Raw genomic sequence first — 12,047 nt, forward strand, 5'->3', positions numbered from 1 at the left:
TCTCAAGTGTCTTTGCCCAGGCAGAATTGTACTGCCCTTGGCAGGGGCCAGGCTAAGTAATCTGCTCCGTTTTGCTCTCTCTGACTTTTGTTCCCTAAAGGCTTTCTGTGCAGCTTTAGAGGATGGAAATGAGAAGGGCGACCTCCTAATCTCCAGCCCAAGAGCCAAAGACTTGGGCCCCACTCTTCAGTAAGCCCTCAGAGAAAACCAGTCAATCACTCCTATCTCCCTGGTCTCTGGCCGCACTCCATGCTCACCCAGCCTGTGACCAAGTGTTTCTGTCTCAGGCAGTAGGCCCCATTTGCAGTCTTTAAACCATCAGACTCCTGCAACACACTCCCACGGTGTTCCTCTCATGGGAGGAGGGGGTAGGTCTCCCCAGTTCTAACGCTTGTTGGGGCTCTGCTTGAAGAGGGATCCAGCCTGACTGGATCCTGGTTCATGGCAATCTCGAGCTGAGAGCCTACTCCTTGACTCACTGATTGCAGCCAGCTTCCCTGCTTTGAATCATGGGAGCTCTGCCACACTCAGGCACCCTGGGTCTTCCTGTGACCCTGAGGATCCTGAGACCACACTGCCCTAGCCAGGGTTCCATCCCCACTTAGCAGCCTAAGCGACGTCCCTCACTGGAGCAGACTTCTAAAAGTTCTGATTTTGTGCTTTGCTGCTATATCACTTGCCAGTAGCCAGCTGACCGAGGCTCACTCCTGCTCCCACCTTGGTCTATCCTCTCATATATTGCCTTGGATTCATGTCTCTGCACCTCCTACCTTGCAGAAAGTGGTTGCCTTTCTATTCATAGAGTTGTTGCTATTCTTTTCTTCGATCTCTGGTTGAGTTTGCTGGTGTTCAGAATGATTTGATAGTTATCTAGCTGAATTCCTGGAACCAGAGGAAATTAAGGTCTCCTACTCCTTCACTATCTTGGACTCTCACATTCAGCTACAGTTTCTTTAATGTTATTTTTATGTCTGAAAGTTTTTTTGCTGAGTACTTATAGTTGAATTTTCATAACATAAATATGTATATTATGCACATCCAGTGTATTTTGATAACTAGTTGATTTCACCTTGGGATTAAATTATTATATAATCCATAAATTCTTATAAACTAGGCCAAGTTTTCATTTGAACCATTAGAGCCATTGTCATCTGAATCAGTTAGTCACTGATTTTATCTTGAATATGAGAATTTTCCAGGAGTATTAATTATAATGGAGTATTTTAAACTCAAAATTTCTTATGTATTATAGCCCCATAGTGTAGCTTTTTCTTCCCCTTTTTCAGTCTTCCCCCAAAAAGTAATCCTGAAGTTACAAATTTGCTATTAATGTCTTCATAGTTTTTAATTTCTTTTCTTTCTTTCTCATCTTTTCTAATGTTGTGTATTTGTTACAGAAAAAGGTTTTCTTCAAAAATGGATGGGATGTCTTCAGAGGCTAATGAAGAAAAGTAAGTTCACGTAATATAGCTAAAAATGTTAAACTTTTTATCAGAGAAAGACACTTTTCCTATTAGAAACACCTATTGATAACTTCTAAAAATTTTTTCCATTCTGTTCTATGGAAAAGAAGTGTCACAAAGTCATAGCTCTCTTTGCCATATCTTTGTGTTTATATATCTAGAGTCAGAACTAAGAAGGACTTTAGAGACCACCTCCCATCCCTTCAATTTAAGGATGGGAAAATTAAGGCCCAAGGAAATGAAATGATTGGTCTAAAATTGGCATCACAAACTGGTGGCCTGTTTATAGTCCACAGACTTATCCCCCGCTGCCAAACAGTGTTTTTAAATTAGTTAATTAGCTGCTAAAATTTTCTCTCGAAAAACTGAGTGTAGGGGCACCTAGGTGGCTCAGTTGGTTGAGCATCCAACTCTTGATTTTTGGCTCAGGGCATGATCTCTGGGTTACGTGATTGAGCCCCACATGAAGCTCTGTTGAGATTCTCTCTCTATCCCTCTGCTCCGTCCCCTGCTTGTGCAAGCTGTCTCTCTGTTTCTAAAATAAATAAATAAAATCCTTAAAGAAAAAGAAGAAGAAAGAAAAAGAAAAATTAAGTGTAGTGACACTGGGCTCATATTCTTTTTTTTTTTTTTTAAAGATTTTATTTATTTATTTGACAGAGAGAGATCACAAGTAGATGGAGAGGCAGGCAGAGAGAGAGAGGGGGGGAAGCAGGATCTCCGCCGAGCAGAGAACCCGATGCGGGACTCGATCCCAGGACCCTGAGATCACGACCTGAGCCGAAGGCAGCGGCTCAACCCACTGAGCCACCCAGGCGCCCCATGGGCTCATATTCTTGTGGCAACAGCTAACCTGATCAGAGTAAGACTATGACCATTAGACCAACCCCGAAGTGTCCATTATCATCTCAGCACCACATATTTTTCTTGCATCTTCTGTTTGGCCTCCATAAGTACTTGAATTTTCAAAACCTCATTTCAAACTCACACAGTAGTAAAACCAGAGTTAGAGTCTCTTGATTTATGATCCACTTATCTTAAAATTGTACCTCTGTAAATATGATACATTATATTGTGCTGATTATTTTACAAGAGATATTCTTAGAGTATACAATATGTATTTTAAAACACTGACCTTCTAAATACCAACTTTTATGTCTTATAAATTTTGCTAAGAAACAGTGATGCCATGTGTTAAGTGAAAGCAATAGCCAATTTAAAAGCATGTAAAAGATGCTGCGATGATGGCTTTTGAAAATTCAGTCTTTTACTAATGTGTCTATAAATTTGCAGTGACAATATGGACAGACCTGTTAGAAGACGACATTCTTCGGTAAGAAACACTTGAGTTCATAATTATTACTTTTTATTGAATGATGAATGTATGTCGCAGTAATTTTGACTGTAACATCACCATCCTACTCCCATTGGCTTCTGTTGATCTCTGGATACTCAAATATTTACCTGGTTACACAATTCTATAAATATACTAAAATTTGTATTTTATGAGTTTCATGGTAATTTTATGAATTGTATGCCATGTAAATGGCATACAATAATACAATTACAATTACAATAATAAGTTTAAGAATATATTTAAATAGTGGAGCAAGACACAAAAAATCCAACCCAAACTGATTTAAGCACAAAATTTATTGGGTTTTGAAATTGAAAAATCCAAAGATAGAGATGACTTTTGGCATAACGTAACTGATCATGGGTTGCAATAATATCACCAATGTTAGGATTTTCTCTCACTTTTCTACTCTGACTGGTTCCTCTGGCTTATCTCCATTTTTGTACAAGCCTCTCCCCTGATTACTACAGTACCTCTAGCTCTCCCAAGTTCCAGTTTCAACTCCTAAATGAAAAAGTGTCTATTTCCTCAAGATAAAACAAAAACAAAGGACTTAGAATTGAATCATATTGGCTCAACTGTCTTGTTATGGGTCAAGTCCTCCTTTCTGAACCACTCACTATTGATGAGAGAATATCATGTGCACATTATTCTAGACCAGGGCTACATGCTGTGCCCTAGGGTTGGGGCGGAGCATCACCCAGAACACATGGGATGAGAGTGGGTAAAATAATCAGGAAGGTGGGCAGGGAGAAGGGAATAGATGCCAGATATTTAAACCAACCACAAAGTATAGCACTGAACAATATGAATTTGAGGAGTTTTAAAGGTTTTCACAGAAATTTTAACATCTCTACCTTTCTCCTTTGGTGCAATTTGAACTGATTATTAATATTAATCCCATATTTTCTTGAATAATTCTAATTTTTCTAGATCTTGAAGCCCCCAAGGAGTCCTCTTCAGGACCTTAGAGGTGGGAATGAAACAGTTCAGGTAAGTCTCTAGTGCAAATGCTTTATGGATGACTATTTTTGATGATAATTTTATTTTATTTTATTTTTTTATTTTATTTTTTTTTTTAAGATTTTATTTATTTATTTGTTAGAGAGAGAGAGCATGAGCACAGGCAGACAGAGTGGCAGGCAGAGGCAGAGGGAGAAGCAGGCTCCCCGCTGAGCAAGGAGCCCGATGTGGGACTCGATCCCAGGATGCTGGGATCATGACCTGAGCCGAAGGCAGCCGCTTAACCAACTGAGCCACCCAGGCGTCCCTTCGATGATAATTTTAATAGGAACTTTATTAGCTATATGAAGAGAACATCATAAATGATTTCTAGTTGAATGTGTACAAGTAAGTATTCAGTGGTTGTCAGATTAAAATCCAAACTTTTGAGTAAGCTGGCATTCTTGATTTTTAAGCCAAGTTTACTTTTCTAGCCTTTCTTGCCACTGAGCCATCCAGGCATCCCTCTTTCCTTTTTATTTATTTATTTATTTATTTATTTAATGTTTTTTTAAAGATTTTATTTATTCATTTGACAGAGATCACAGGTAGGCAGAGAGGCAGGCAGAGAGAGAGGAGGAAGCAGGCTCCCCGCTGAGCAGAGAGCCCGATGCGGGGCTCGATCCCAGGACCCTGGGATCATGACCTGAGCTGAAAGCAGTGGCTTTAACCCACTGAGCCACCCAGGCGCCCCCTTTTTTATTTATTTATTTATTTTTTGTTAAGGAAATATAATAGTCTCTGTTAGTTTCAGTATGTACTAGGATGGCATTATTATCTATATTAAGCTCAAGTCCACTTGTTTTGTCTGCTAGGGTGTTAATAGAGAGGATGAACATTCCTGATTCTTATAGTAAGACATGCGCAGTTATTAAGAATTTACATGGTAAAAGTCTATGTGGATTTTGTTTGTTTCTCTGTCATTTGCTTTTTGTATTTGGTATTTATGTGAGTATAAAGGTTTGCTCTTGTTAAAGAAGATGAGGGAAATAAAAACATAATTTTATACTCAAGAGATGCTCAGCCTCACTAATCATTAGAAGACTGCAAGTCAAAACCACAGTGAGATATCACCTCATACCTATTACAGTGGCTACTGTAAAACAAACAAACCAGAAAATAACAAGTGCTGGCTAGGATGTGGAATAATTGGAACTCTGGTACACTGTTAGTAGAAGTAAAATGTTGTAGCCACATGGAAAACAGTATGGTGGTTCCTCAAAAAATTGAAATAGAATTACCATATGATCCAGCAATTTCACTTGTGGGTATATACCCAAAAGAATTGAAAGCAGGGTCTGGAAGAGACTTATACCCCTGTCATAGCAGCATTATTCACAGTAGGCAAAAGGTAGAAGGAAACCAATGTCCATTGACAGATGAATGGATAAACAAAATGTGGTATCAATGGTATATTATTTGGCCTTATAAAGAAGGAAGTTCTGACACACAGTACAACAAAGATGAATCTTAAGGACATTATGCTAGGTGAAATGAACCAATCACAGAAAGACAAATACAGAGCTCCCCTGATTACTACAGTACCTATAACACCTGGGTGGTTCTGTTGGTTAAGTGTCTGACTCTTGGTTTCAGCTCAGGTCACGCTGTCAGGGTCATGAGATTGAGCCCTGCATCAGGCTTCATGCTCAGCGTGGAATGTGCTTTAGATTCTCTCTCTCCTGGGCACCTGGGTGGCTCAGCTGCTTAAGCAACTCCCTTTGGCTGAGGTTGTGATACTGGAGTACCAGGTTCGAGTCCCACATCGGGCTCCCTGCTTGGTGGGGACTCTGTTTCTCCATCTGACCTGTCCCTTCTCATGATCTCTCTCTCTCTCATCCTCCCTCTCTCTCTCAAATAAGTAAATAAATAAAAATCTTAAAAAAAAAAAAAAAAAAGATTCTCTCTCCCTTTGCCCTTCCCCCTGCTCTCTCTCTGTCAAAATAAAAATTAAAAAAAAAAGACAAATACTTTATGATTCCACTTACGAATTACCTAATCAAATTCATAGAGACCAAAAGCTAGAAGATTGGACTTGTTTAATGGATATGGAGTTCAGTTTTGCAGGATGAAAAGAATTCCAGAAATTGGTTTTACAACAGTGTATACCTATTTAACATTACTGAACTGTATCCTTAAAAATGGTTAAGATGTATTATGGTAAATAAATTAGCTAGTCACAGAAGGACAAATACTGCATGATACCACTTATATGTGGTATCTGAAATGGTCAAACTCATAGAAGCAGAGAGCACAACATTGGTTGCTAGGGCTATAGAGAAGGGCAAAATGGGGGTTGCTAACAACAGGTATGAAGTATCAGTTATACAAAGTAAGTTCTAGAAATCTGCTACACAGCATTGTGCCTATAATTAACAGTATTGTATTATACACTTAAAAATTTGTTGAGAGAATAGATATAAAGTTAACAGTTCTGACCACTTTTAAAATAAAAATTAAATTTGTTAAAGATTTATTTGTTTGAGGGCAGAGGGAAAAGAGAGAGTATCTCAAGCAGACTCCATGCTGAGCTCTGCAGAGCCCAATGCAGGGCTCAGTCTCATGACCCTGAGATCATGACCTGACCTGAAACCAAGAGTTGGATGCTTAATCAACTAAGCCACTCAAGCACCCCATAAAATTTAATTTAAAAAACTGGTTAAGATGCTAAATTTTGTTATATGTGTTTTACCACCGTTAAATTTTTTTCTTAAATCATAAAAATATAGTAAGTTTACCATGATAGACCGCATATCACTTGCTCTGTCCCCAGTCTTTGTTCCTCTTTTTTTTTTTTCAAGATTTTATTTATTTATTTATTTGAAAGAAAGAGAAAGAGAGAATGAGCAGGGAGAGGGACAGAGGAAGAAGGACAAGCAGACTCCCTGAGCAGGGAGGCTGAAATGGGGCTCGATCCCAGGATCCTGGGAACATGACCTGAGTTGACCAAGACCCTTAACCGACTGAGCTGCCCAGGTACCCCTTTCTTATTCTTAATAGCAAAACAATCGTTCATTTAAAAGGAGAGAGAAAAAGTAAGGGACAGTAATCAACTTCCTTAAATATATATTGCTTGTGTTGGTATGGAAAATCATATTCATGCTTTTTAAGTGCATTGAGATATTTCAGAGAAATAAATAATTACCAAAATTAATAATACCACATTAACTCAGAATAAGACTTGGTCTCTGTCAGTAGTACTTTGGAGACCTAATTCACAGTAGTTTCAGTAAGAATCATACCATATAAGGAAACAATAAACAAAACTAAAAAGCAACTTGTGGAATGGGAGAAGATATTTGCAAATGACATATCAGATAGAGGGCTAGTACCCAAAATCTATAAAGAACATGTCAAACTCAACACCCAAAAAAGAAAAAAATCCCATCAAGAAATGGGCAAAAGATATGAACAGACATTTCTCCAAAGAAAACATACAAATGGCCAACAGAAACATGAAAAAATGCTCAATAACACTCATCATCAGGGAAATACAACTAAAAACCACAATGAGATACCACCTCACACCAGTCAGAATGGCTAAAATTAACAACTCAGGAAACAACAGATATTGGGGAGGATGTGGAGAAAGGGGAACCCTTTACACTGTTGGTGGGAATGCAAACTGGTGTAGCTACTCTGGAAAGCAGTATGAAGGTTCCTCAAAAATTTAAAATTAGAACTACTCTGTGACCCAGAAATTACACTATGATGTATTTATCCAAAGAATACAAAGAGAGTGATTCGAAGGGGCACATGCACCCCAATGTTTATAGTGACAATGTCCACAATTATGAAGATACAGAAAGAAAATACAGATGTCTGTTGACAGTTGAATGGATAAAGAAGATGATGTGTACACACACACACTGGAATATTACTCAGCCATCAAAAAGAATGAAATCTTGCCGTTTGCAATGATGTGGATAGAACTAGAAGGTAATATGCTAAGCAAAATAAGTCAGAGAAAGACAAATACCTTGTGATTTCATTCATGTGGAATTTAAGAAACAAAACATGAACATAGGGGAAGGAAAAGAAAAAATAAGATAACAGTAAGAGGCAAACCATAAGAGTCTCTTAACTATAGGGAACAAACTGAGGGGAGGTATTGGGGGGAATGCAGTGATTGGTGAGAGGCAATAAGGAGCACTTGATGTAATAAGCACTGGGTGTTATATGCTACTGATAATCACTAAACTCTACCCTGAAACTAACAATACACTCTATGTTAACTGACTTGAATTAAAAAAGAAAATTATACCATATACTCTCTGCCCTTAGGAATCTAATGCTTTGAGAAATAAGAAAAGCTCTCGTCGAGTCAGCTTTGCAGATACTATAAAGTAAGTTGGAAGGAGGAATGATTAAAATGTTAAAGGTAATGATTTTTTGTGCATAAAACCAGGTATGTTAGTAATAACTGACTTGGGTAATCTGGGTTTTAATTACATAAGCATTAGAGAATTATTATTTAAATGGTTTCTTTTTTTTTTTTTAACGATTTTATTTATTTATTTGACAGAGAGAAATCACAAGCAGGCAGAGAGAGAGAGGAGGAAGCAGGCTCCCTGCTGAGCAGAAAGCCCGATGCGGGGCTTGACCCCAGGACCTGGGATCATGACCTGAGCCGAAGGCAGCAGCTTAACCCACTGAGCCACCCAGGCGCCCCCATTTAAATGGTTTTTATATTATGCTTGAGAAACATTAAAAGCATCATCTCTAATAAATCAGAAACAAAACAGCTGTATCTTACCACTGTTAATTTAACTTTGTACTGAATGTGCTAATAAAAATAGAGGAAGTGGAGGGGCACCTGGGTGGCTCAGTGGGTTAAGCCTCTGCCTTCAGCTCAGGTCATGATCTCAGGGTCCTGGGATTGAGCCCCGTATCGGGCTCTCTGCTCAGCAGGGAGCCTGCTTCCCCCTCTCTCTCTGCCTGCCTCTCTGCCTATTTGTGATCTCTGTCAAATAAATAAGTAAAAATCTTAAAAAAGAAAAAATAGAGGAAGTGGAGTTCTGAAAATTGGAAAGATGGGGATAAATCTGTTACCTTTTGCAGATTAAATGCTTGTATATTAAGAAAATATAAGAATATCAATGGAAATACCTGTACAGATAAGTAGCAAGATACAAAATTATTATATGAAAATTATAATATTTATATAAATAATATAAATTTATATAAATAATAACCAGATAGAAGATAAATGTGTGTTTTCCCCATTGTGTTATATTTTCTTGCTATGTGTTTAATAATAAAAGCATAAAAGGATAAACCATTACTGAAGAATACTAAAAAATTGTGCAAATGAAGTTTATAACAAGTTCCTGAATAAAAAGATTCAACATCACTGGGGTGCCCGGATGGCTCAGTCTCTTAAGCATCTGCCTTCAGCTGGGGTCATGATCTCAGGGTCATGGGATCGAGTCCCGCTTTGGGCTCCCTGCTCAGTTAGGAAGCCTACTCCTGTCTCTCCCTCTGCTCCCCTGCTCCTGCTGTCTCTCATTCTCTATCTCAAATAAATGAATAAAATCTTTAAGAAGAGGGGGAAAAAAAGAATTGTACTTTCTAGCATTATGAATTCTCATCTTGGGCTTTTATTGCTTTTTGATCCAAATTCTACCTAGACTAATAATAAGATTTTTGCCTTTTCTATGTTTTGTTTTCATTTGCCTGGTATACCTTTGTATATAGTTTCACCATGTCTGAGCAATGAATGGTATTCTGTATGTAAATCTTTTGGTTGCTGGGAAGTTCCAAACCATAGATACATAACATCTTTTTTGTTGTTGGTTGAGAGTAATTTTAATTGTTTCATAACTTTTTTCTATTAATCTATTATCCATAAATTAGTCAATGTCTTCCCAGATATACATGAGTTGTCAATATTTCGTATATGTTGAATTTTGAAAAAAGAAAAATCATGGTAAGATTTGGTATAATCAAAGACTAGCTGTTTCCTGCCAGTAAAATTCCCTAGGTGGTGTATTCCTTGGTAAAGTTGCTACTGAGTTCTTGGATCTTGGCCTTGGTGTTGCAGACTCCATATTTTTTTTTTTTACCAAAAATGGGTCGTCTTATAGAGATGGGCTTGTACTTAACAGATTCACTAGAAATTTGTGTATAAATAGAATGCTACTACTAAAAACATCATGAGAAACAAATGAATCTGAGTACTGAGTGGTTAGTACTTTCCTTAGAAACATTCTACCTAAAAAAAATAAATTGTAATGTAATGTAAATATGGCTTATTGATTATGGAATCTATTACTTATTTGGATGATTCTGAATGTTTAATGGCACCAGGCTCTGAAATGTAATTTATCCATCTCCATAGGAGCTACATACACATCTATTGCAAAGCCTTGGATGCTTCTGTCTGTTTACTCTTTGAATAGGTGTGGCCAAGATTTGATTTAATAAATCATTTTCTCCTGTTTCAGACTGACTTTTCTTTTACATGTTTTCTTTAGGTGTTTTCTGGTAATGTAAAATTAACCAGATTTAATTTTGTGTTGGGCATTGATTATTCCTTGTGTTTGTTAGATTATTTTGTGTAAATTACCTTTTTTTTTTTTTTTTTTTTAAAGATCATATTTATTTGTCAGAGAGAGAGCGGGAGCACAAGCAGGGGGAGTACAGAGGGAGAAGGAGGCTCCCTGCCGAGCAAGGAGCCTGATGAGGGCTTGATACCAGGACCCTGTGATCATGACCTGAGTTGAAGGCAGACACCCAACCATCTGAACCACCCAGGCGCCTCTGAATTAAAATTTTTTAAAGATTTATTTATTTATTTATTTTAGCGAGACAGAGCACGGGGGCTGGGGTGGACAGAAGGAGAGGAAGAATCCCGAGCAGACTCCCCCACTGAGCACAGAGCCCTGCACTGGGCTTAATCTCAGGACCTTGAAATCATAACCCAAGCCAAAATCAAGTCTGATGGTTTACCAACTGAGCCTTGAATTAAGGGGTGCTTGGGTGGCTTAGTCAGTTGAGCATGCTACTCCTGATCTTGGGGTCTTGAGTTTCAGTCCCACATTGGGTGTAGAAATTACTTAAAAAAGAAAAAACCACAAACTTAAAAAAAAAAAAGAAAAAACTTAGTAACCACATACATACACATACAAAAAGAGACAAAAATTCACATTTCACATTTAAAACATTTTTTTTAATTTAGTCAGTAGCCATTCTTAATTAAAGTAGTTAAGCCAAATTACATTTGTTAAATTTAGTACACCCATTCTTCCTTTATTGTTGGGTAAATTTAACTGTATTGTAGATTTTTGTTTTGTTTTTAATCAAGGATGGGTATAGGGTTTTATTAAATGGTTGTAGAGCATCTATTAAAATACTATAGAATTTTTCACACTTTAATATGATAAACTTTTTGGATGTTGGATTATCTCTGTATTCCTGGGATAAATCCAATGTAGTTATTAAATACTGTTTTAAAACATTGCTAGATTCAAGGCACCTATATAAGGGAAGTGGAGGTATAAAAAGAGAGGTTATTGGGAAGTTTAACAAAAAAAGACTTCCAATTTCCCCCCCCTTTTTTCTCCATTTTATGATTGAAAATTTATAACATACACAAAAGTAGGAAAAGTACTATGAAAACTCAGGCCATTTAGCAATTAACAACAGTTGTCAACTGTGGCCACTTTTGTTATACTATAACCCCCCCCCCATTTACTTCCCTTTTCACCTCCCACTGAATTATTTTCATGTGAATCCCAGATATTTCACTACTTATATCTTTAAAAGATAGAGAATATTTTTAAAAAGTATGTTCACAATACTATTTTCACATCTTTTAAATGCTTACAGTAATTCCATGGTATCATCAAATATCTTGCCACTGTTCACATTTCTCTGCCTCAGTTTTTTTTTTTTCTGAGATAATTGGTATGATTCAGTATCCAAACAAAGTTAACATATTCCATTTAGTTCGTATGTCTCTTAAATCTCCTAATCTCTTTGTTCCCTCTTCCTTTTTTTCTTATAATTCATTCTTTTTCTTTTTAAAATTTTATTTATTTGACAAAGCAAGAGAGCACAAGTAGGGGAACAGCAGAGGGAGAGGGAGAAGCCGACTCCCCACTGAGCAGAGAGACCGACAAAGGGCTCCATATCAGGACCCTGGGATCATGACCTGAGCTGAAGGCAGACGCTTAACTGAATGAGCCACCCATGCACCCCCTTATAATTTATTCTTTTAAGTA

At 37.4% G+C, this 12,047-nt stretch overlaps 1 protein-coding gene across 2 annotated transcripts in view; it reads left to right on the plus strand.

The window, feature by feature from the left end:
- The window catches only part of KNL1 (kinetochore scaffold 1), a 71,399-nt gene that overhangs the window by 10,822 nt on the left and 48,530 nt on the right, over positions 1 to 12,047 (plus strand). For both annotated transcript variants that reach the window (XR_007128748.1, XM_047737718.1), the window contains exons 2-5: positions 1,398 to 1,451; positions 2,757 to 2,796; positions 3,754 to 3,813; positions 8,107 to 8,168. Coding sequence is in view for 1 of the 2 variants with exons in the window: in XM_047737718.1 (XP_047593674.1) it covers positions 1,417 to 1,451; positions 2,757 to 2,796; positions 3,754 to 3,813; positions 8,107 to 8,168 (197 nt within the window). In the remaining variant the exon portion in view is untranslated. The remainder of the gene's footprint in view (positions 1 to 1,397; positions 1,452 to 2,756; positions 2,797 to 3,753; positions 3,814 to 8,106; positions 8,169 to 12,047) is intronic.

Source organism: Lutra lutra, chromosome 7 (genome assembly GCF_902655055.1).
Source record: "Lutra lutra chromosome 7, mLutLut1.2, whole genome shotgun sequence".
NCBI lineage: Eukaryota > Metazoa > Chordata > Mammalia > Carnivora > Mustelidae > Lutra > Lutra lutra.